Source organism: Thermobia domestica, chromosome 2 (assembly GCF_964235325.1).
Source record: "Thermobia domestica chromosome 2, izTheDome1.hap1.1, whole genome shotgun sequence".
Lineage (NCBI taxonomy): Eukaryota > Metazoa > Arthropoda > Insecta > Zygentoma > Lepismatidae > Thermobia > Thermobia domestica.
This window is the reverse complement of record NC_137455.1, coordinates 368,511,256-368,538,662: the sequence shown is the minus strand read 5'-3', so window position 1 is coordinate 368,538,662 and position 27,407 is coordinate 368,511,256. Positions and strand designations below refer to the sequence as shown.

Here is a 27,407-nt window from a genome sequence, read left to right as displayed (position 1 = left end):
GCATTAGTGTATGCTTTAATTATAAATAATAATGTTATCCCACGAAATCTAACTACTGGAATTTCATAATAGTTAATTGTAAATACTATGAGCACTAAAAACTAACAAACTCTATGGCCTTTGGCGTGGGAGAGCCGGGTTCGATTCCCGGCGGGAGCTCATGTGGTTCGGATCCCACGTTAATCAGTAGGTCCATGTCTCATATAGCCTCGCTGCTGAATGGGACGTTAAACTCAAATGCAATTCAACTCAACTCTATGGCTTATGGAACCAGTAGATGCAATGCCGCATTCACAATAGCTCTCCATTCACTTCTATCCTTAGCCAATTGGATGAATTTTCCACTTTGTATTCGAATTTCTGCTAAATCCATCTTAATATTGTTCTCCCATCTGCGCCTAGGTCTTCCTAAAGGTCGTTTTCTTAATACTCAGCATACGCCGTAACCTGGTGAATATCGTTCAACTGTGGACCCTGGTTGTTATCTCTGATTCTCTTAATAGCGTACTCCAGGATAAAATTGAATAATAACGACGACAACGTATCTCCTTGTTTCAGACCATTCTCGACGTGAAGGCTCCTGGATAAATATTTCCTACCCATACTTTTACAATGAACTAATCGCGTGCAAGGGGGGACCGACCGACACTAGTGTTGTGTGTAATGCATGCTTTTGAAATCATCATTTTCTTGTCCTTTGGCAGGCCTATAATTAAACATATTTTTCTCCTTATTGGTTCATCAATGTGTTTCCACTGTTCTCATACAGATTTCCAGTACGAGGGGTACACAGTGTCATATGATCACTGATTTTTCCATAGAGAAAATACATAACAGTCGAGGTGATATTTTAACCTACGAGCCCACACTCTAGGATTGACTACCTTTACCATTCGGCAGCTTGGCCAATATAGGAAACGTTACTGTCTCTTTCTTCTACATTTTTTCACTTGTAGACATTTTGCCTTTTTCCCTCATAATCCATATTAATTCTGCACAAATTACTTTCCATTCCGTATACAGCTCGCTTAGCTCTACCCAACGTTATACCTTATGCTCAAGATTTGCACCTCCCATTTGCTTCATTCTCTTGTAAGAGTCAGAGAAAGACTCCAAATCTTCATATCACTCTTGTAAAATTATAATACTGTATATATCATCATCATCGGAATCATCATAGGTATTTTGCCATTATTCGTAGGTCACTTGCTGCAACTGAGAAACTTCCATGCTCCACGGTCTTCCGCTAACCTCTTCGTCTTCACGTACAATTTCGCTGTTTTGATATCGTCCAAACAGCCTCCTTCACCCCCTCCTTGTCTTTCCTACCACCATACTCTCTAAAACGTCCCTAATGACACATATGAAGTGATGAAAGAAAAGTCTGTTTCTTGTCTTCCAATAGTGGTCGTTTTTCTTACATTTCCATTGCATCTCTTCCATCAAACGCCTCCTGTGGAACTTTAACACCCACATTGAGCACCACAGAAGTAATCGATCTTTCTTGCATTCTTAAAATATATCGTGTTTAATTTTCTTCAAACAAAATGAATTAAGCGTTATTTCATGTTATAAGAAGAAAGCAAAGCAGAAAGTACTGTTATTTCTTGATTAAACTCAAAATTAATAATAATAATAATAATAATAATAATAATAATAATAATAATAATAATAATAATAATAATAATAATAATAGGGTGGGTGCACCATATATGGAATACGTTCCTAATATGAAATACCAGATTATTTTGTCTGCTATGTTGTGCCACTGAGTGGACTGTACGTAAACTTGTACACAGTGACACCCTCAGTCTGCGCATGAGTGGTTTGCTGCCGAACGATAAGATAAATATTTTCTTTTGTTGCAGAATATTTTTCTGAAGAACTTGAGTTTTTCGAACGTATCTTTCCAGACTGCTGAATGTACGCAAAGAGTTATGTATTATTGTTGAGTTTGTGATATTTAGATTACATATATAGTGTACCATAAAGGCATAAATATTCAGTACGCAGAGAATCACACAAGCGTGTGTAGGAAGAGAACTATCCAAAATGGCGATTTTCCTAATATGGAATACTAGCAGAATCCTAATATGGAATACTCCTAATTATAATAACTACTAGTCTTAAAGAAACAAATAAATACATTTATTAGCTTAAGGAAAGGAACAAAGGAAGTGTTCGGGCCTCCAACTCCGAGATCACATTGGCCTTTAATTTAAGTCTACGAATTGGAAAGGACTCGACCCTGGCCTAAGGAAAAGTATCATCCCGGCATACGCCTAATGATACTGAGGAAAAGCAGGGAAAACTTCACCAAAGGCCGGTGCCAGGATAGGCGGTCTGTGCAGGGATCGTGCCCATCCTCGAATTATCCAAATATCGCATTGTAGGCAAATGAGCATGTTTTGTTCTAGTATTCCATTTTAAGAACAGGTAGTGTTCCATATTAGGAGCGGGGTGTGCCTAATATGGAAAATTGAGTTTCTTTCAATTTTGTAATATTGTAAAAAATCATTAATGAGGAACAAACTTTCATACTTGTATTTTGTTTTGCAAAGGTACCACAAGTAGTATGATGTATAATATTTTTATTCTGGAGTACGCATTTCTGAGAAATAAAGAAGAAACAAAAAGTATTCCATATTCGGTGCTTTACCCTAATAATAATAATAATAATAATAATAATAATAATAATAATAATAATAATAATAATAATAATAATAATAATAATAATAATAATAATAATATATGTGGAAGAAACTACAACAAAATAGTTTTTCTTCTGAGTCCTTGGATCTCTAAGGAATAATTAAGTGACATTTTATTCATTATTTTTTTCTTTTAATAAAAATTTTTAAGAGAAAAAGGAAAATTTACTAGCACTAAAGACAAATGGCTTGAATATATATAGAGAGAATTTGCTATACTTCCGTCACTTTTTCTTTTCGGAAATACATTGAAATGAAATCTTGAGTTTTACTTCCCACGACTTTACCGGTTAGGCTAAAGGAGACGGTGATTGTGAAAACTGAATGAAGTAGTGGAATGATGAAAGTTGGAGGAAACGTGAGAAGACCGAGAAAACCCACACACGCGGTGTTTGTCCACCACAAAGTTCACTTGGCGGAGCTTGGTTTGAAACCCTGACCCCATGAACCAGAGGTGAACGCTCTACCACTGAGCCACCGCGTTTTTGGAAATATCTTGATTCAATAACATCAATGAATACTGTGGACTCAGCCAGATTAATTTCAATCTTTACAAAATGCTATTAAGTAAAATACTTTACTTTTTACCTTTTAAGACATTCTACCAGTGGCGGCCTTTACTTAGCGTGAACCGGGCAACAGCCCGTGGTAAAACAATTGAGAGCAATACTTCCAGTTTTTTAAAAAACATTAATGGACAACAAATTTTTGTGTCATTCAATAAAAGGTCAATATTCCGTTAAGGGGGGCCAGTAATTTCTTCCACACAAAATTTGCAATTTCTCCACTTCTTTCCATTGATTTTCGCTTGATTACATAGTATAACGTTATATTAGGTTAGCTTTGGACCCCCTTAACGGAACATGGACCCAATAAAATTTTAAATCTTTAAAGAATCCAAATAGTCATATAGATTACAATTCTCTGAGACGCCCATCTGGAGGTTACCAACACCACCATGAATAAAAGTATACTCATTATTCGCTCCATCTAAATATTTGGTGTATTTGTGAGTCCCGTCTTACGTCAATTATCCATCCTGTACCTTTCGGGGAAATGTTCTGTGACGTCATCATTTCACGTTTTTAAACTCCAAGAAATCTTCGAATTTTAATCAGAGTATTCAGCTGTCGGGAATATCTAATGTGGGACTGAACAAGAAGTGTTACTAACCGAATGGAGGAATTATCTCAAAATAATCGGAACTTTATGTACTAATTAGTAAAAGCTTTGTACTGTGTATACCTTTCTATGTTTCTTGAGTAATATCATTGGCAAAATCTTGCAGCATTATTTTGTCAACTTTCACAACCTGCAACCTATTTAGTTAAATCTCTCAAACGCTGGTCGGCGAATGCAAGACGAAATCTCGTGTCCGAGTTCTGAGTGCTGGGTTTGATTATTTTTTGTTTGATTTATTTTAGTGTTACTTACAACAGAGGAACCGAATGAACTTCCGACGGAAATCAAACCCGGGTTTCTCACGCCTAAGACACACACGTCAACCATTAGCTACAAGGGAGCTCTGCTTGCTAGGGAAGTTGTATTTTTATAACATAATGTTGTATTGGCTACTATTGTCACAATTGTTTCTGATTTATATTACAGAACTCCTTCATAGCTATATGTACAGCAGAAGACAGGATTTGATTCCCTATGAACTCATGTGGTTCTAATCGACATAGCTGAAGGCATGTGTTTGATATATAAGCTCGCTGCTGAAAGGAATGTAAAATTTCAAACCAACTGAATAACCTATTTACTTCATAAACACGAGATATAAGTATAACAAAGTGTTAACTAATCAAAATTACAATAGTTCCCGATAGACTGATTGTGTCAAATATTGGAAATTATACGCCGATATTATATTCTGATAACAAAATTTGTTTATCATGTGAAAAATTGTCAGTCCATTACCACATTGATGTCCTTGTAAATTTTCTCCACAATCATTTGTGTTTGACATTTTTCCCCACGTTACTTCAGTGGTCTTTGATGTCATCACACCACGTAGGTCACTTCTTCTCTCTTTATATCTAATCAAGGCTTGCTTTCATCCACCTTTCGTAATTTCTTCTTGCAATATGTCACTGCAATGCCTTATTGTTTTTATGATAATATACACCACTCTCGTCAAGAGCGCCGATTTCTCTGTGACTTTAGGGGGAACATTCAGATGTGTGTTTGGTTGTAGACACGGTCTAAGAAGGCATGTATGAGGATTTTAAGACAAACTAAATTAAAATTATGAAAAATATTGTATATTCATAAATATACATATAACAGTACATATAATGATAAAAAATACATATAAAAATACACGTTCATCCTACGTGGGTCTCATATGAACATTGAGGGGCCCGGCCCCCCAGGAACTTCGCTCTTGACTCCTCATCTTTCTTAGCCATATGATTATTTGCAGATATTTGCGAGTGGTTCCCACTGAACATCTCTGCATGTTTGCAAACGGTTCTGAGTAACCAAACGGGGACTGTTTGATTTTGTTAGATTGTTGTGTGCTTGTTCGAGTTTAGCATCCCTTTAGAACATCAAGGTTATATCAGATGTCGATCTGCAGTCTAAGGTACAATTTGAATGATCGTAATGTGTACAAATTGTAAAGTTCTCCCAACAGAAACTGAGTCCAGGACCGATGTTGTACAACTAGTCAACAAGTATAACAAAAAATGTTTTTATCTCAGAAAAGATTGAAATATTGAAAATCAATCGAATCTATACCCTACATAAATATTCAAATGAAACAGCGTTATATTTCACAGAGGTTACTTATTATTCATATTCAGTCTCTACCACCATATAATAGAAATTTGGGAACCCATCTCGGAACATGAATTCGAAATTAAATTACAAGACTCATGCTAAGCAAAAGCAAACATTTGAGAAACTTGTTAGAAACCAAGTACTACTACATTATTCTTAATTGTACACGAGATATTGCTTATGTTAAGCAGTTCTCTGTAATATTAACATCTGTAAATATATAATACCCTGTTGAAATCGAGAATAATTCTATATCATCTTGCCGATATTTTGACGGGTGACATGCTTCCATCGACATTTTCAGTTTTCATATTATGTCATGCAAATGGCGATGGGTCTCACACGGGAATTCCTTGCCCTAAGCCCTGCGAAAGCTGAAACTGTCTTCACCTTCTACCCAAAAGTACAAATTTGAGCACAATTGTTCCGATTCCTCAAAACGCAGCCAAAGATCGAAAACGTAATTTAATACTTCTAAACACACTAAACACATATAAGTTTTTTAAATCGCTGATTTTGAATGTGATATTAGTTCTTGAAACAGTAAAAACTAAAAAAGAAAAATGACGGACTTACAACGAAAAATAATAATTTGATTTTACTAAAAAAGTATGAGTTGAGTTGATTTTGAGTTTAACGTCCCGTTCAGCAGCGAGGCTATATGAGACGTGGACCTGTGGACCTACTGATTAACGTGAAATCCGAACCACATGAGTTCCCGCCGGGAATCTAACCCGGGTCTCCCACGCTAAAGGCGCCTACGGTAACCACTTAGCCACGAAGGATATATATTGGTACTAATTGGTATAAACGAGTTTTTGAGATCAACGTAGCTAAACACTTAAAAAATATATATCATAATTCTTTTTAGTAATTTTGTTTAATTCACGTCAAGTAAAGAAAATATTCAATCCGTATCTAAAAAGCATGTATCGACACAGAGAAATCTATATAAAATAAAATGGTGTGGGCGGAGCAGATATTGTTTAAATTAATAAAGAATGACTTCAAATGTCGGAAAAAAACGTTGGAGAGTGTGATCTCGTAGGACACACTGTTCAACATTTTTCACTTTAAATTTTTTACAGAAAGTAATGTAGCCGTTCTTTATTAATTTTTGGCAGAACACAAAAATCACACTTAAAATTCTCTCCTGGCTCAGGTTTCTGAGTAATTTAGCGTTTTATATTATGCATATAACCCTATGGGACATTATAAGTACATGATTTGAAATTGTTGTTTTACACGGTACAATGTGCCGTTCTTAACAAGTATTTGCTGCATATTCGACTTGGCAACGTTGTATGTTATCATTAGTTAGTGCGAGCGTCTCATTAGTCACGTGAGACAATGATTGCATGTTGCTACCAGCTCCAGTTAACGTCTCTAATCGTATTCGTGGCGTGTTTCAAGCAGTAGTTTGGCAGACTGTTTGTGTTACTGGTGAACCAGCAGTTTAAAAGTAGTGAGTAAGGACATTATCGCTGTTGCACATAGTGTTTTCATTGCGAAGTGTCAGTGATTCAAGGAAAGTGCAGCAATGCCCCGCGTTTGTAAAAATTCGGTGGACAGTATGTGCTACATATGTGCGGACGTGATTTGTGGTTCCAGGAAGCGGCCATTGACTGCTGCAGTGCGAAGAGCATATTTACTATGCTTTGGGTGTCGTGTTGGAGACCACAATAAATCGTGGACTTCCCACGTTTGTTTTACGAATTGTTCATCTACTCTCAATGCCAGGGTGCATGGGAAGAACGTTTCAATGCGCTTTACTATGCCCACCATTTGGCGTGAACCAACCATCCATAGTACAGCCTGCTACTTTTACATGCTACCCTGCTTGAAGAAAGGTATAAATACGAACAAGAAGAAGAAGAAGAAGAAGAAGAAGAAGAAGAGGAGGAGGAGGAAGTTCGAATACCCAGTGATACCATCTGTCATTCGTCCAGTGCCCCATGGAGAGGGATTGCCTGTTCCCGATCTCCCGACTACTATTCCGACGGAAAGTGATACAGAGAATGAAAGTGAAGATGAACCTGCTCCACATATCAGTGACGCTGATCCTTCATTTGAGCCGAAAACCAACGATCCTGAACAGCACCGACTCACATAAACGGAGCTTCATGACCTGATTAGAGATTTGGAACTGCCAATGAATAAAGCTTCGCTCTTAGCATCTAGGTTACAACAGTGGAACCTTCCTGAAGATAGAGTCAGGGTAAAGCCATACCGAAGAAACCTCGCGACCGAGGTCGAGGTTTAAGTCGCGGTCGCTACCTCGATGTCTACGTCGCAAGGGTGCACGTAGCGATAAGGTCGCACCCTCGCTGTAAGTTCTCAAGTTTGAGGAGAAACATTACTGTGACACGTGTGAAATTATTCTTTTAGTGTATAAAAGTCACTGTAAAACTACAGCTTGGAATTGAAAGGACCAATAGTTTATAAATAGGGATGGACGCGAGACGAGACATGAAAAATGCCAAAATTTCGTCTCTTTTTTCGCAAAAATATGCGAGTCTCATCTATCTGTCCATTTCTATCAATAAATCAAAGACTTTTACTTTTCTTCAATTGTCTGTGAAAAGATGCCCTCTTTCAGTATTCAGGCGAAAAACCATTTCCCAGTAAAATTTTAAAAAAATAAAAAATAAAAAATAAAAAACAGGCGTCTTCAGGTTTCGAGGTGAAGGGGTTATTAACTGCAGCAAATGAAGTTTCATGACTGTAATTCTATTATTAGACGTTTCCTCCCTATGGATACGTGCGTCTTTGCAGGTATTTCTTTACCTTATATCAGTAACAAATTTAGAAGAAACCCTTCTTTATTAATCTCGGAATTGGGGGGGGGGAAGTCGTGCAGTTTTTAAGTATAGATATGATTAATAGTAGTTTCTTTTTTCTTTAGCCTTATATAATAATAAGATAAAGTATAATTCTCATATAAATTTCCAATAACTTATCTGACATTCGCATTTCAGTTGCTATTTTCTTCCATTCTCTATTTAAAACGTGTCTATTATAATGTTTGTGTTTCTTATCCCATGTAGCTGGAACATTCCTCAATAGTTCTGTTAATATGTCTTTCATAATCAAAGTTCAGTGCAACAAAACCTCTCGAACATTGACACACACACACATCCTCTGTAGACGAAATTCTCAAAAATGAAGCCTTTATTCCGTGCAGCTCTTTAGAGAGAACCAATGAGAACACGAGCTAAAGCGATGCTTCCGCTGAACATCGATGTAAAAACAAACTCGGTTGTTTATCATCGCGACTACTAATTCACCCTTGCGGTCGACCTCTAGGTCGCAATGTAGCGTACATCTTCGGCATGCGCTTACTCCATGGGTTTGTGCCAGTATCGAGGTAGGGACCGCGACTTAAACCTCGACCTAGATCACGAGGTCAATTCGGCATGTTCATACCCTTATAGTATCAACTCTATGCGATTGTCAAAAAATCTTGCAAAATATTTCTCTTCCACCGATGACTTAGCGTTTTGCAATGATGTTCCACGCTTATGCAGAAACTGTAGTTCCGTACGAAGTAGAAAATTGAAGACTGTTTATAGGCGCCTACAAAACGAGCTTTAAGGGTGTGCTCATGTACAGATGGTGATCAGAAAAATGGAAACACCCGAACGAAATTGCAACTTACCAGATTAATATGGTGTCGGGCCACCTTTCACCTTCAGAACAGTCTTGATGCGACATGGGATGGAGGCATAGAGGTCGTGAATGGTAGCAAGTGGAATTTTACACCATTCCTCGTACAGGGCATCGGCCAATTCTGTGAGAGAGGATGGAGGTGGAAATCGTCGCCGGAGTTGTGTTTCCAAGACGGACCACAGATGTTCAATTATGTTGAGATCTGGGGATTAGGCGGGCCAGGGGAGGTTTTGAACTTCATCCCGATGTCCTCCAAACCACGCTGCAACAACGCCAGCCGTGTGAATGGGTGCATTATTATCCTGGAAGATGGCGTCATTGTCCGGGAACAACATCCGGACCATAGGATGCAAGTGGTCTCCTAAAATTGCGACATAATCGTTGGCAGTGATTTGTCCGCTAAGTGTGACTACAGGATCTAATGAAAACCATGATATGGTGGCCCACAGCATCACCGAACCGCCGCCATGTTTCACAGTTGGGCGGAGACACTGCAGATCATAAGCTTCTTTGAGCGCTCTCCACACATAAACACGGCCCGTGGTTGGGAATAGGGTGAAGGATGACTCATCCGACCATATCAACTTTTCCAGTCCTCAACGGTCCAAGTTGCATGGTCGCGGCACCATTTCCGGCGTGCGAAAGCATTATAGTTCCTGATGAGCGGTTTGGCCCGTGCAACACGATCCCGTAAGTTCATGTCATGTAATTCGCGGCGGACTGTGATTGTCGAAACAGGGTGGGGGAGATGCTGATTGAGTTCCTCCGTCACTTGCTCCGCAGTGGCACGACGGTTCTGCGTGACAATGCGCTTTAAACACGGCATCACCTTTCACTCATGATTTCCTGTTCCGCTTCCCCGATGTGATTTTCCCGTGTGTTGTGTAGGCCGTCATCAACTTCGACACTGTCCTACGCGACACACCTAACACAGTAGCCACTGCCGTCACACTCACTCCACATAACCGCGCATCAACAACTTGCCCTCTTTGAAACTTTGAGAGGTCTCCCATTTTACACTACCTCCGTCTGCTGCAGCCACTGGACACTGCTGTTCCACTGCGCCTGACGTAGTATGGAGACCGACCTAACACACCACCACTAGCGGTCCGGCGCTGCGTGCGCCACGACACCACTGCCAACCCATACATCTGACGTGTTGCCAACTACAGGTGCTTCCATTTTTCTGATCACCATTTGTACAACAGTAAGGAGACATCAGCATCAATCCCTGTTGCTTATTCACCCCTAAGTAAAGGAAGATTGATTGATTGATTGATTTTAGTTTAGCGTCCCTTTCAGCAGCGAGGCTATATGAGACGTGGACCTATTGATTAACGTGGAATCCGAACCACATGAGCTCTCGCCGGGAATTGAACCCGGGTCTCCCACGCCAAAGGCGCGTACGCTAACCACTTAGCCACGAAGGAGCTCTAAGTAAAGGAAGCTATCCCATGTTGGAACGCGTTCTGGATATTATAAAAGATCTTGAACATAGTGGTTAGTTTGTGGTAATTTTAACGTGATCGCTATTTTGCTTGGTCTACAGGGTGGCTATACAAAGTATAGTTGTTACATATGTGAGTGGGAACATCGTGCAGAGAACGTCTATTACACTCAAAAGGAATAGCTGCGACGAACAGCTTTGTTGCCAGGCAAAAAAAAAAAAAAAAAAAATCAAATGTACTCTTGTGAACCCACAAAGCATTGTGCTACCACCACTGTACATCAAACGTGGACTCATGAAGGTATTTGTGAAGGTCATGAACAGAAATGAACGTGCATTGGCATACTTATGCCAAACGTTTCCACGTCTAAGTAAAGAAAAGATTAAGCAGGGAGTCTTTATTGGTCCGCAAATACGCAAGCTATTGCAAGACGAGGTGTTTGAATTTATTCTCAGTGCTGATGGACACCATGCGTGGCATAGTTTCCGCAACATTTGTACCACTGGCAATCACCGAGCCGAAAATTGCAATGAATTAGTAGAAGAATTGCGATCTACCTACGAGAAACTTGGGTGCAATGTGTCACTTAAAATCCACTTCCTCCATTCCCATCTTGATGTCTTTCCACTGAATTTTAGATCTTTCAGTGACGAGCAAGGAGAGCGATTTCGGCAGGATATTTCTGCGATGGATCAACATTAGAAAGGAAAGTGGTCAGTTTCAATGTTGGCATATTTCCGGTGGATGATTCCCAGAGATGTCCCAGATGTTCCTCACAAGAAACAAGCAAAGAGACGGAGTGTTTAAAACATATACTTTAAGTAACTTTTACAAATAGAGTTCTTGTCCTGTAACGCTATATGTAAAATGTTAAGAGTGCTATTACACCGATAGTGTGTCAGTAGGACGTTATATTTTTGATATTCATATTCAGTGTCCAAACATTTATAAGAAACCGCTATTTTTATTTTGTAATTATGTTAATGTTTGTTACTTTTACATTTACAGTTTCATTATCATAGCGTTATATGCAAAATGTGTAATTAGTACTAAATCTGAATTCGGAATACGTATTTATTGTGTTTTTCGTGTTCAGCGTCCAAAAATTTATAAGGGACGGATATTTCTATTTACGTAATCATTTCATGGTTTGGTGACTTTTACCTTCCCAATTTCATCATAATAGCGTTATATGCAAAAGGTTAATTATGCAATTACCACTAAATCTGAGCTAGGAGGACATTATCATTGTGATTTTATTGTTCAGCAACCAAGAAGTTATAAAGAATAGCTATTTTTATTTCCGTAAACATTTCAATGTTTTGTGACTTTTCCTTTACAATTTTATTATTATAGCGTTATATGCAGTGGCGTATTTACGACTTTGTTTCGGGAGGGTTGCTAACTTTCGGTGGGAGTGCTTTGCCTTAAAATGTGAAAATTCTGCAAGATATTTAATTTGCTTTACTATAGTAAGTAAGATTTCGACAGGCTTAAGCCCGGAAGCCCACCTCAAATACGCCACTGGTTATATGTAACATGTAAATTGTGTAATTACAAGTAAATCTTAGAAAGGAACACATTTTTATTGTCAGTTTCGTGTTCAGCTCCCAAAAATCAATAAAGGATGACCATTTACATTTCTGTAATCACTGTTAAACAGTGACATCGGCATATTTCAATTTTTGTGATTTGAACAGGAGGAGATATTTTAAATGCTTCAATAAATTAATAAGCATCAAATTCTGTTATAGATTACATAATATTTAATTTACTCTGTCCTTCCCATTTCCTTTACATACCCTCTTCTCTTCTATCTTAAAGTTTCACAGTGCCGTTGACTACATAAAATAAAATACAATTACGCACAAACTAGATGAAGTGTGATTATAAGCTGCTTCTAAGCGAGATTCCAATGTGACGAGGTTGATACTCGCATTGAAATAGATTTCTACAGCCAGGTCTGTTCATTTGACCCTTTGAAAGCGGCCATTTTTGACGGTCAAAATGTCAACCTTGGAGGGCAGATCGTTAACAAAGTCAGGTATGTAGATGATACCGTTATTATAGCTAAAACCGAAGAAGGACTACAAGAGATGATAGATATAATAGTTGGAACTGGGAAACTATATGGAATGGTAGTCAGTACTGAAAAATCGAATCTTGAGAATATCCCGTAGACATACGCCCTTACCGGTTAGAGTAGAACAAAGACAACTTGAACAGGTCAATAATTTCAAATATCTGTTAAGTATTTTGACGAGAGACGCTTACTGCACCAAAGATATTAGGTCAAGAATTTCCATAGCCAAAGAAGCATTCGACAAGAAAAGATCACTCTTAACTAGCATTCTTAATATTGGACTAAGGAAGAAGTTGTTCAAGTATTATATATATAGAGCATTGGACTGCATGGTTCAGAGACTTGGACATTATGAAAGTTAGAGATGAAATATTTAGAGAGCCTAGAAATGTGGTCTTCGAGGAAAATGAAGTAGATAAAATGGACAGAGAAACAAACGAAGATGTTTTAAAGCGGATAGGAGAGAAGAGGATACTTCTAGCCAGTATCCTTCGTAGGAAGGTCAGTTGGATTGGACACACCTTACGAAGAAATTTTCATTCTTGTTATTCCCCTCAAGTCCTTCACTAAAAGCAAAGAAAACTACAGAAAGCCCGGGGAAAACTTTTAACCATAGCCTACAGTTTCTAAAGTGCTTCTCTCCACTCACGGATAAAAGGTTACAAGGTAACATGTTAAATGACCAGATTGATGTGAATGGTTTGTATTATTTATTAAACAGCTTTTAATTTGATTGATAAAAAATTGCAATTTTAATGTTGTCAGTTGATACGATTTACTTCTTACGAAAACAAAACAATATCATACTGCAAATGAACATACTGCGGTGCAAGGTGGATGTGTTGAGTGAGTGCTCTCTGCAAATAATTTAATTTAAAAAGTTCTACTGATTTTTCAACTCATTTGAAGACAGCGACATGAATATGAATAGTTAGTGATTGTGATAATACCATCTGTAGGTGATAGAAGTGAATAATTATCCAGTTTAGGCGTTTAGTTACAAATGTAAACAAAGAACTGAACAAAGCTGTGTCTGTTATTGCAATAGTGAAATTATCTTCAACAAGTAAGTTGAATAGTTAGACCTATATGCTAGAAGTTGAATCTAGTACATTACTGAAGTTTATTTTCCTTTACTAAATACTATTTCTGTGATTCAATCTCAGTATTAGTACTGTACATAGCATACAACATATTACTTATGTGTTTTTGCTTCTCCGAATCCCTGTGTTATGGAAAATTAGTGTGCCAATTTCTAAAGCGATGACTAGCAGCAACCACTATTAAAACTTGCCGCCATTTTGGATCCCGATATAAGTATAATTAACATAGTGTGCTCTATAGTATAAATATACTGTTATATGCGGTTCAATTTGGTTATCGAGAATTAGAGTACTAGTGCCAAATTCTTTGATAAGCAGGAACCATACTGAACGCATACCGAAGCAGGAACGTAAACTTTGACGCCATTTTGAATCCCGATTTAAATATATTTAATACAGTAGTGCGATCACAATGTCTTCTTGTACAATTTGTAATTCAAAAGTTAGTCGTTATGATGACGCACTACAGTGTTCAAAAAAGAATTGCAATAAATTATTTCATATAGTGTGTTATAAAATATCTGTGGAGAAATATACGGACATGAAGCAGACGGGTATTATAAAGGAATGGGTATGTAGAGATTGTAGTGGTTCTAATCCGAGGGAGGTAGTAATTACAAAAACTGTACCACCGAGCGCAACTGAGTCAATGCTAATTAACAAAAGTACATCCTCAAAATTAGATGACAAATCTTTGAATCCTTCTGATATAGGAATGAAGCTTGAGGAACTCTGTGCTCAAATAGCTCAATTAACAGCTAGTGTTCAATTTATGTCTAATCAACACGATGAATTGTTGAAGAAGCTTGAACTAGAGATTAAGGGTAATATTCAACGGGATAAGGATATAGCCAAGCTAAAAGCAGAAAACATAGAATTGAAAAAGCAATTAAAATTACAGGATGTGGAAATAAATGATCTTAATCAGTATGGACGTAATAAAAATATTGAAATACATGGTATACAGGAGCGTACTGGTGAAAATTTAAAGGAAGTTGTAATCGACATGGCTCAAAAATTAAGAATAAAATGTGGGGAGGAAGATATTGATGTTGTTCACCGATTATCAAACGGTAAAAATAAACCAAAAGCAATAATTGTACAATTTACAACGCGTACAGTGAGAGATAGGTGGTTGACTAGAAGAAATACGGGTTTAGTTAGTAATAATTTAGTATCTGGAAGTAATGATAGTAGAATATTTGTGAATGTAAATTTAAGTCCTAAAAATAAGCAATTATTTTGGAAAGCTAGAACAGCTGCAAGAAATACACAGCATAAATACTGTTGAGTAAATGGCAATGGACAAATTTTAATTAGGAAAAACGAAAATAGCCAGGTTATGATTATTAAAACTGAAGAAGATGTACCAGGATTTCCAAATTCTATTCCAGTGTAATCTTGAAATATGTAGGCTATAATTTAAGATGGCAGTAGTTAAAAGTACGTTTGATATATATTACCAGAATGTGAATGGGTTAAAAACTAAAATTAACGAATTTTACCTAAGCTCTACCATGTTTAATTTTGATTGTGTTGCCATTACTGAATCATGGCTAAGACATGAAATATTTAATAATGAGTTGTTTGACGATAAATATTTGGTCTACAGAAAAGATCGAAACCTAGAGCGTAGTAATATGAAAGATGGAGGTGGTGTTCTCTTAGCTGTTCACAATAATTATATCTCTGAAAGAATAACAAAATTTGAATTGCCAGATAATGAGGATTTGTGGGTTAAAATTCAGTTATCAGATTTAACATGTATATATATTTGTATAGTGTATTTCCCGCCACATAGTTCAGAAGAATTATATTTAAATTTTTTTCGAAATATTGAAAAATTTAATGAACTAACATTATCTCAAAATGTTTTTATTATAGGAGATTTGAATTTGTCGCTTTTAACAGATTATTTGGATGGTAACTATTTTTTTAAATTTGCCTAATTTGGAGAACAATGTCTTACATAAAGTAAATTTTTTTAATTTCTCACAAATCAATAAAGTAAGAAATCTAAACAATAGAATTTTAGATGTTGTATTTACTAACGTATTACACGTTGAAGTTCTTGAATCTGATGTTCATTTTGTTCAACCTGATCGTCATCACCCATGTTTGAATATTAGTATTCCGTTTTATAAAAACAGTAAGACACGAAATGAAATGGAAGACGTAGTCTACAACTTTTGTAAGTGTGATTTCTTGAAACTTTATCAGTTATTGAGATGTAAGAAATGGGATTCCTTATATGAGATTAAGGATATTGATAATTGTGTCGAGTTTTTCTATTCTGAATTATATGGAGTTTTAAATGAATGTACACCTAAAAATATAAAGAGGAAACGTTCATATCCAACCTGGTTTACTCCTGAAACAATAAAAATGTTAAGGAAGAAAGAACGTTATAGAAAGAAATTTAAAAAATCAAGACTTTACTCAGATTACATGCAATTTGTTGCACTAAGGACACAAGTAAAAAATAGTATTCAAATAGCTTTTCGTGATTATAACAACGCAATAGAAGAGCAAATCGTAAAGGAACCTAGGAAATTTTGGAACTATATTAATAAGAAAAAATCTTCAAACATAAATCAATCTGTACTTGAATATAACAAAGACAAAATTGTTGACAATAAATTGAAATGCGAAGCTTTTGCTAAGCATTTTCAATCAGTATATAGTTCTGAAATACCTAATATTAAACTATCAGATATTTTTCTGAATGATGTTTCTTCAATTGTAGATACAATGTCACTGGATAGGATCACTGAAACAGAAGTAATCGAAGCTATTGACAAAATGAAAGGTAAAAGGTCAATTAGTAATGATGGTATACCATCTTACATTTTTAAAGGTTGTAAGGAATTTCTTGTTAAGCCATTGACCTACATATTTAATCTGTCTATCACTCAGTGTTATTTTCCTGCAAAATTTAAAATATCAGCAATATGTCCAGTCCCAAAAATTAATCCTGTAAAATTAATACAAGACCATAGGCCGATAAGTTTGATTTCTTCTCCAGCTAAAATATTCGAATCAGTAATCTGTAAACACCTGTTTAATCACATCTCACGATCTCTCTCTGATTCACAATATGGTTTTAGACATAACAGATCAACAGTAACAAATTTGTTGAATATAAGTCAAGCAATTAGTGAAGCTCTTAACGTAAGGTCTCAAATTGATGTAGTGTATACAGATTTTAAGCGAGCCTTTGATTTGATTAATCACGAAATACTTCTTAAAAAGATTAAAGGATTTGGTATTTCAAATGAATTAATCCGACTATTTAAGTCATATTTAAGCAACAGAATCCAATATGTAACATATAATAATTGTAAATCTAAACAATATTCTGTATATTCTGGAGTACCACAAGGATCCAATTTAGGGCCTTTACTATTTTTAATTATGATAAACGATTTACCTGAAGAGTTCCAATATTCTTCATGTCTAATGTTTGCTGATGATACTAAATTATACAAACAAATTTCTACAAGAGATGATTGTGAAAAATTACAGAGAGATCTGGTGAGGTTGAGTGAATGGTGTCAAAGAAACAAATTTGAACTCAATATTTCATAATGCAATGTTGTAACATTTTCAATCACAAAGAAATCTGTTATATTTAAATATATTATAGGGAATCAAGTACTGGAGAGGAAAGAAGTTGTCAGGGATCTGGGAGTATGGTTTGATGCAAATCTAAAGTTTACATATCATATGGATATCAAAACAAATGAGGCGTTTAAAATGCTTGGATTTATTAAACGATCGTGCTGTCATTTTAAAAATATAAAAACAATATTAACATTATATAACTCTTTTGTAAGAACAAAATTAGAGTACGCTTCTATAATTTGGGAACCATACTACCAAAAACCAAAGCAACAAATAGAAAAGGTAGAAAAGAAAATGTTAAAATATATTAGTTATAAAACTGATAATATACCAACTCGTTATGTATCTTACAATATACTTCTCAGGAGGTTTCAGTTTTTGTCACTGGAGGATAGAAGGTTTATTCAATGTGTATTGTACTTGAAAAAACTTATTGATAACCAAGAAGATAATATGTCTTTCTCAGGTAAATTACCATTTTATTGCCCACGTCAAAACCTGAGATTCAGACAAATGTTTTATATGCCTGACAACAAAACAAATTTAGCAAAAAACTCTCCTTTGTATAGGATATGTGATAGAGGCAATAAAATACATTCTATGGGTCTGGACATATTTCAATTAAAATGCTCAATATTTAAACAAAAATGCGTCCAAATGTTACTTAATAAAGTGTAAAGATTGTTATTATAACTGGTACTTATTGACTGTACGTGAACAAAACATCAGTAATGGTTAGTTGTTAGAATTACTTTACATGTAGCACATTCTGCACCATTATAAAATTAACAATTTGTGCTTTGTAATTGCCTTCGGGTGTTAAGTACAAATAAATTATTATTATTATTATTATTATTATTATTATTATTATTATTATTATTATTATTATTATTATTATTATTATTATTATTATTATTATTATTATTATATTTAATTATTTATTGCTTCTTGATACAGGTTGGGTACCTTCACCTGTCGTAGCTGGCATTCTATTTATGATAGTATATCAGGGGTAGGGTGGCTAGAACCTTTTCTCCGCAGAACGAAATAATCTAAAGAATTTGAAATTGGATTGGAAACATTTAGAATTAAAGTTAGAAACTCCTAGTAGGCCTATAAAAGAATTTAGTACTGTATTTCCGGTTCATTGCGAGTGTCTTTTCTTGTGAACGCCCAATAGAATTCCTTCGATATGAAGCTATTTGAGTTCTTATTGTGTCAAGACAACGTATGTTTGTGGAGAAAATGTAAAAACATAAATAAATGAAAACTTACTTGTTTTAGATTTAGTGCAACAAAATCCTTCTGCTCCAGACGACCGCTTACACGGAGATCTAACCACACGCAACCAATCAAGATATGACACGTGGCATTTCCCCAAAGGAACACATATCCCAGTACGTCCAGCTTCATTGGTACAACTTTGTCGTGTAGTTAATTTTATTTTTCGTCGTAATCCCTTCACTTTTAGTTGATTTTCTTTCTTGGTATTGTTAACGGATTCTTTGGAGACTTCAGTGATGCTATGCTTCTCATCCTTATCATGGCTGGGGTATAGGTCAATCGCTGACCCAGTTAATACTATTGTAGCTATGAGTGTTATGGAAAACAAGTTCATAATTTCCTGCAAAATTAAATACAAATTTATTTATGCAGAAGTAACATATAACTTAACATAATTATACCAGGCTTTTTTCCCACTCAAGACCGAAAGTAGGGCGCATAAACATCGGGAAATGATATAGCAGTTGACTTTCAGTTGATGTTGAGTACGTAAGCAGTGGAACTGGAAATAACTAGTGGTTAATATTCAGCTTTCTTTAATATAGTAACATTTTCAACGAACTTAAAAAGTTCGTTACTGAATTCCCTATGTCTGTGTGTCTGTCCGTACGTCTGTCTGTTATTAGCGATTTTTTTTTTAAATTTGAACCCTGCACCCGATAGAGCATCAAAAGTTATAAGAGAAATTATCATTTTTTTCGCGTCACTTATCGTTCCCGAGATATTGGAAAAAATTCCCGGCTTCCAGAGATTTAAGGACAAATATCTCGGGAACCGTAAGTCATAGAGAGATGATATTAGTCTTGATCAATATCTGAAAGGATGGTAAATATTTTGGTACCCAATAGTAATCGGTGGCCTCTGGTTTGGCCAATGGCTACTTGGCCAGTGGCCACCAATTAATATCAGTATTAAAATATATACAACCTCTTAGGGATTGATTAACACCAACACCATCTGTCTGTGACTTACCATTCTCGTGATATTGGCCAGGAAATAGCCAATTTCTAGATATTTAAGGAGCCGTAGCTCGGGAATCATAAGTTTCAGAGAGATGATATTGATGTAGATCAATGTGTAATAGGATGGTAAATATCTTTTTACCAAATATTAACCGGTGGCCACTGTCTAACTGGGCATTGGTTTGGCCAGTGGTCAGTTAGATAGTGGCATTCAATTAATATCGGAACGAAAATGTTTAACATTCTATTAGGGATTGATTAACACCAATATAATCTCTCTATACTTAACGTTCCCGAGATATTGGCCAAAAAGTAGTTCCGATTTCTGGAGATTTAAGGAGCCAAATCTTGGGAACCGTAAGTCATACAGAGATCATATTGGTGTTGATCAATATCTAAGAGAATGTTGAACATTTTGGTACCAAATAGTAACCAGTGGCCACTGATTAAATCTCTATTGGCCAACTGGCCACCGTTTCCCAGATATTGGCCAACCGTTTCAATTTCTAGATATTTAAGCAGCCGTATCCTCGAGAACTGTAAGTGGTAGCGAGATGATATTTTGCTAATTTTTGCGAGAAAGAGAAGAAGGTGGGAATAAAAAAATACTTCTACATCTAGGAACAATGACAGTTATCCATCCAGCTTCATCTCTCCATTCTTTGTAAGTTCCTTCTGGCAATGATATTGAAGCATTCTCAACTGGTTAAATAATATTTCTGCTTGGAACATGGGCTAGAAAACAACGAAACTTTTGATTATAATCAAAATTGAATGGAAATCAAAATTATCATTTATTCTCGCTGTTAACGGAAAGAATTGACCAGCTTATTATCCCATTGCTGCACATAAAACCTGGGAATTTCTACCTCTTAACCAAGCACACAATGTGAAGAATGTAAATGTCTTTCTTTTAACGATTTAGCTATAATTGTTGTTCTTTCAAATGTAATTGAATCAATTTCTGTTAAAAGAGCGTATCTGTAGAAAGCACAATTTTCGGGAAATGACAAAAAACTGATTTTTCACGAGTCGGTTCCGTTGATGAATAAAAGAAAAATATGTGTATATGTCCATGGTTACTTGTTGTTTATTAGCTATATAGGATGTAACTGTGAGTTATGGAATAATCTACAAAAAATATTAAACTTTGGACACATACGCCATTTTAACAGAAAACATGGTGACATAAAATGTGAAACCAGGGTTTTTCTGATTTTTTTTCTAAAATTTTAGACACTGTTACATTGGTAGTATATTAATGAAAGAAGCTAATAATAGTAATTAGTAATAATAATAATTTGAAAGCAAACATTTGTCTCCTATTTTTTTAAAAAAAATTTTAATCACTGTCAGGATAATTCCTGAATTAACACTTGTCGTCACTGTTTGCCTTACTTTGAATTCATATTGGGAAATACTGAGGTTATGCTGGAATATACCTTGGCCACCTACATGATAAATAAAACTCCTGTAAACCTTAAAATGTGCCAGAATAAAAGGTGAAACTTTTTCACGGTATCTTTTACGGGATCCACAACTGTGGCTACAAAGTTGAGACTGATCTTCACCTGGTGTAACGCCAAAGCAGGCAATCATAAATTTAGGTGGATTTTATTTATGTTGTGCGACGAGACATAATTGGGAATGCAAGGAAGTAGCATTGCATAAGAAAATATTATTTTTAACCCAAGGGAGTTTTCTTTAATTTTTATTCCCCAAATTCCTGAACGTGTGTCCAGATTCCAATACAGCTGATAGACCGACCAACAGAAACATAAATATATCATAGTATAATAAAGTAATATATTATATTATAATAATATAATTCAGTGGCTTATATTTGCAACACATTCCAGGGAATACACTTCCTTTTAACACAAATCGTTGCATTTACCTCTAAAATACTCATTTGTAAGAAAAAGTGAAAGTCGTAAACATGTACATACGCCCTTTTAACAAAAATCGATTCAATTACGTATTAATTTTTATTAAAATTTCAACGTGCATTGTAAAGTGTAAGGATTAACTGCTAGTACAATGAGAGTCACTTTAGCTACTTGGTTGAGCACTGACCTCTGGAGCTATGGATGCCCGGATCGATCCCAGGTCATGAATTTGTGGCAGAGACCATTCTGTCATTAGGTTGTCTCGGGTTCTCCCGTTTTCTTTCTCATTCTCATTTCACCACTTTCATTAAACGTCCTCTACCTTTTTCACCACTTTCATTAAACGTCCTCTACCTTTTTCACCACTTTCATTAAACGTCCTCTACCTTTTTCACCACTTTCATTAAACGTTCTCTACCTTTTTCACCACTTTCATTAAACGTCCTCTACCTTTTTCACCACTTTCATTAAACGTCCTCTACCTTCTTCACCACTTTCATTAAACGTCCTCTACCTTTAGCCCTGGGATGCAAATAAGCGACGAAACTTTACTCGCCCAAGAAAAAAGCCACTAGCCCAAATCCCACAATAGAAATCGTTTACTTACCTTCGGTATGATATTAAGTTCTCGCCTACACCGATGAAGCACTCGTCCCAGGCGAGTGGGCGAGTGGTTATTTGCATTCCTGTTTAGCCTATAAGCCATAAGCTCAGAACGTAAAATTGGAAGTTGCGTTTTTTTTCTATTTTTGAATGCAATGGAAAACATAGAGCGTTAAAGTTCTGGAAAACCAAAGTTGTATTTTACAATATTTCTTTTTGTGTTTTTGATTTTAGCTTTGATGTCATATTATTTATCTGCACCAAATTATACATTTCATTTCATATATACTCTACTTATTATGTTTACGTGTTTGTATACTTACTATTAACGTTAGATAGCGCAGTTTGCTTATGTTTTCAAAGGTTGTTAAAGTTATTACACTAAAATGGACTCTTTTCAATGTTTTATCTGCAACTTCTTCTCGTCTATATTAGCAGAAAAATCCTCTATGACAGGCTTTGAAAATAACAATAAAAGATGGATATAAAAGAAAGAAATTTACGTTACACTGTTGATTTGTTTAGTAAGACATTAAAATTTTCTGTTAGTAACACATATGCAGACACACATTATATAAACACGAACACATAAACAAAAAAATCCTTATATCCACTTAAATTGAATCAGTGGCCCACGAGATTTCGTTGCCTTCTGTGGCTGGCCCATCTATTAATGGGAATGAAACAGCTTTAAGGAAACTTACAAAGGACCTCGCACTTTTCTTATGGAAAGTGGCTTTCGGCTAATGTTGTTGAAACTTCGCTGGTTGATAGTTCTTAACATGTGGATCAAAAGTCTCAATGGGCACAAAGACCGAAATCCACTCCTTCCCCCCCAAAACCGCCTCCAAGTAGCTGGAGGGGATTGAACTGATTTCAGCATGTAAAACAATTTGTTGGTTTAATCAACTCAACAAGGACCCCAAACAACCACATGTTAAGCTATCAAACTACCCCACTTGACACCGCCCTTTGTCCCCACATATCCCCCCCATTCCGAATTACCTTACGGACGTTCCATATTACTGTAGTTTATAGTTGCGCGTATGTGTTGAAATACCTACAGTTTTGGTCTCACCGACGATATAATGGGTTTCACGTATCGCTGATTATGAATCTGAGGTGAGAGTTCTAGAATTCAAGATGGAGGATCAATATGGCGGATCAAAACCACGAAACTCCTGAATGTAGCCACAAATAGCTGTTTACTAGGTTATTTTGGGTCGTTGGTTACGAATCTGAGGTCAAAATTCTTGAATTCAATATTGCAGATCCAATATGGTGGATAAAAACGTCGAAGCCACAAATCGTAGTAGACTAGAGTGTTTTTAGATCGCTGTTTAAGTACGCAACATTCCTTGATACTTCAGCCACCACGTAGAATTATTCTGAATCCTTGCCCTTTACCAAAACCCACTACGGATATATTAATGCTGAACGGTGTTAAAATAATTCATCAAATATCTGTTCATTATTTTCATCATTTCGGTTTGCAGCATCTAATGTGGTACTTAGGAATGAGTCATCGGGATATCTAATATTCTGTAAATGTCGTCCATGGCCTAAATATCACAAGACACTTGCAACATGCGCACATGTACCTAATGTACGAGCACCGCTTTAACATGTACAGTAGTAACCTTGAATAACATTTTGATCATAATCCTGGTCATCATAATGCTAGTGATAATAATCACTAACATTGTGTTAGTAGACAGAGGATACCGCTATGCAATTCCTTTACTGGAATATTTAGGAATTGATCATAGAATGCCCGCACTCGTACTACCACGTGAAAGACAACTATCAACAGAAGATGCGAATACTTCTCGACTAGTTACTAAAAGTCGATGGATAGTCGAGGCAAGAAACGGGCATCTAAGATCTGTTTTTAACTTTCTAGCACAAACATCGAATCTGCAACAACGAAAGAAACTGAATAGTTTCTATCGCATAGCTGGAGCTATTTTGAACAGATATCATAACGTTATTTTCATGCAAGATGCAACCATTGAATTAGCTAGAGAAATGAGAAATAGGTCAATCATGCCGAACGTTGTTAAAGCAAGAGTGGAGGTAGATAATCTTATTAGAAGGAACGGTCAATGGGTACCGCTGAATGATCAAGGCCTAATTGATTTCCCTGTACTTAACTTAAACTACTTACGAGATTTGACTGTAGCCACATATCAAGTAGATCTCTCATCCTTTTACGTCCAAGATAAACTAATACGAGATAACGATGAACAATTCCAGCTTGACGAAAACGTAACTGAACCGGGATTCCTGCGCATACGTCTCTACTCAAGGTTCCGCAATGCAACTAAGCATCAAGTTTTCATAGCATATGTAGCCAATGATGAAGATGACCAGGATTATGATCAAAATGTTATTCAAGGTTACTACTGTACATGTCAAAGCAGTTCTCGTACATTAGGTACATGTGTGCACGTTGCAAGTGTCTTGTGGTATTTAGGCCATGCACGACATTTACAGAATATTAGATATCCCGATGACTCATTGCTAAGTACCACATTAGATGCTGCAAACCGAAATAATGAAAATAATGAACAGATAATTGATGAATTATTTTAACACCGTTCAGCATTAATATATCTGTAGTGGGTTTTGGTAAAGGGCAAGGATTCAGAATAATTCTACGTGGTGGCTGAAGTATCAAGGAATGTTGCGTACTTAAACAGCGATCTAAAAACACTCTAGTCTACTACGATTTGTGGCTTCGACGTTTCTATCCACCATATTGGATCTGTAATATTGAATTCAAGAATTTTGACCTCAGATTCGTAACCAACGGCCCAAAATAACCTAGTAAACAGCTATTTGTGGCTACATTCAGGAGTTTCGTGGCTTTGATCCGCCATATTGATCCTCCATCTTGAATTCTAGAACTCTCACCTCAGATTCATAATCAGCGATACGTGAAACAGATTATATCGTCGGTGAGACCAAAACTGTAGGTATTTCAACACATACGCGCAACTATAAACTACAGTAATATGGAACGTCCGTAAGGTAATTCGGAATGGGGGGGATATGTGGGGGCAAAGGGCGGTGTCAAGTGGGGTAGTTTGATAGTCTAACATGTGGTTGTTTGGGATCCTTGTTGAGTTGATTAAACCAACAAATTGTTTTACATGCTGAAATCAGTTCAATCCCCCCCAGCTACTTGGAAGCGTTTTTATGGGGGGAAGGAGTGGATTTCGGTCTTTGTGCCCATTGAGACTTTTGATTCACATGTTAAGAACTATCAACCAGCGAAGTTTCAACAACATTAGCCGAAAGCCATTTTCATTAACAAATGTGCGAGGTCCTTTCTAATGTGAAGTTGAGAAAATGCTAGTTATTAACTGTTAGCATAAGAGTCACTTCTTTCTCATGGTATGGATACATTTATCAGGTGTACGGTAAGCAAATATTTTAACTGACATTTTTTAAAAGATATCAGTATTCTTTTTTGTCAATGCAATGGATTTAGAATTTATCTGTTGAGTTTATTTTCAGTTTAGCGTTCGTTTCAGCAGCGAGGCTGTATGAATAGTAGACCTCCTGCTTAACGTGGGATCCTAACCGCATGAGCTCCCATAGGCAATCGAAGCCGTGTCTCCCATGCAAATCACTTAGCCATGATGGTGCTCTTGAATGTATAGGACGTCGCACCTTTTTTGGCAAAAGTGACACAAGTCAAAAACCTTTAATGGTCCAAGTTCGTATTCCTCACGATAAAAATAACGTAACGCGAAATTTGTCATTTTTGATTCAATATACTCTGATTTTGGGATAATTTTAAAGCTATACTTACAACACCTTTGATCATAAAAGAACAAACCATTGTGATTATAATATAACTTCAGCATAAGTTACGAGTTATGCCATTTCTCTTGCTAGGGATACGAGCTTGGACCTTAAGCTTTTTGACTTGTGTCACTTTTCTCGAGAAGGTGCAATGTATAATATTGTTGTACAATGACACGTTGAAAGAAATCTTTCGTTCTCTGACACCGTAATATCACGTAGTCTAAAACGTACTGAACCTTTTTTAATGTCTCAAATCCTAGGATATATTAGTCGCAGCGTATGAGACTTAACGCCATTTTACAGCTGACAGCTGATGCTAATAGTTGTATATAAAGTACTTGATTAAGGATTTAGATTTCCGGGCTTTCGACATCTAAGGCCATTTAGTCGTTCACCTTTTTGAGAGATGACATCCCTTGGCGAGCACACAATCCGGAGAAAGGGAAGAAAGAAAGGATTGGGGAAAGAAGGAAGCTGCCTGGGACCTATTAATTAGGTACTACCCCGGCATTCGTCTTGTGTGAATAAGGAAAACGCAGGAAAACCTCATTCAGGGTGGCTAGCCGGAAAAAGCCTTTTACACTTCTTCGACCGAGTGCCCCCGCCGGGAATCGAACCCGGGACCGCTCGAACTAAAGGTGAGAGCGTTATCGACTACGTAACGCAGGGCAACATAAAGTACTTGAATTTGTATAGTTAAACATAAGTTATTGCATAATGAAGTTGAATAAACTTGTCATAAAACTGCGCTACATTATATAATTTCATTTCGGTAAAAGTAAAAATGCCGCCCACGCCCGTGAAGAAATCAGTGATGTTTATGGGAAAGGTGCATTATCAACAGCAACAGCAGCTAAAGCAAACGCCAAAAATATAGGCGGGTTGCGCGCGCACCTTAGAGCTCGCTGTTGTCAACTCTCCCTTGTCATGTGCCACATCCTGTTGCAGGAGTAAGCAGACGACAGCCGTTTACCTAGCCATAGCTCAAAGCCTGCGTTCTGCCGTAACCAATCTTCAACACGCGCGCGAAATATGAAACCTTGACAGTGACTGAGTAAGACAAATGTAAATGTGGCAAGTGGGTAGGTTGCTAGTTGGCTGTTCCTCTCTCCACCCACTTTTTGTTGCGCGCGCAAGCCGCCTATAGTTTTGGCGTTTGCTTTAGATGGTCAAGACCATTTCTGGATATTGTAATATTTAAGATACTCCGTGGAGTAGGCGACCAATCATAGGAAAGTGAATTATATTATGTATAAGTCGAACAAGACCGGTAGGTAAATAGTAGTGATATTGCCAATGATCTAAACATTCATCACTAAACAGTAATTAATCATTAGAGAAAGCTGGTTACAAGAAGAAGCTCGATGTTTGTGTACGACATGATCTGGCTCAAAAACATTTACTCGATCCAATTACTATCTGCGAATCTCT

General features: G+C 36.5%; 2 protein-coding genes across 2 annotated transcripts in view; one reads left to right on the top strand and one right to left on the bottom strand.

The window, feature by feature from the left end:
* LOC145679613 (immunomodulatory peroxidase-like) overlaps positions 1 to 14,165 on the bottom strand; it is a 139,917-nt gene extending 125,752 nt beyond the window's left edge. Inside the window, exon 1 of the mRNA XM_081750189.1 lies at positions 14,126 to 14,165. Within this exon, the coding sequence (XP_081606315.1) occupies positions 14,126 to 14,165 (40 nt within the window). The remainder of the gene's footprint in view (positions 1 to 14,125) is intronic.
* Positions 14,166 to 14,339: 174 nt separating this feature from the next.
* On the top strand, positions 14,340 to 15,089 carry LOC145679612 (uncharacterized). The gene has a single exon (XM_081750188.1). The coding sequence runs from the start codon at positions 14,340 to 14,342 to the stop codon at positions 15,087 to 15,089; it is 750 nt and encodes a 249-aa protein (XP_081606314.1).
* The last annotated feature ends 12,318 nt before the right edge of the window (positions 15,090 to 27,407 follow it).

Bases quoted from the DNA above. Each gene is read 5' to 3' on its own strand.
- LOC145679612 (XM_081750188.1), top strand. From the start codon at position 14,340: ATGAAGCAGACGGGTATTATAAAGGAATGGGTATGTAGAGATTGTAGT.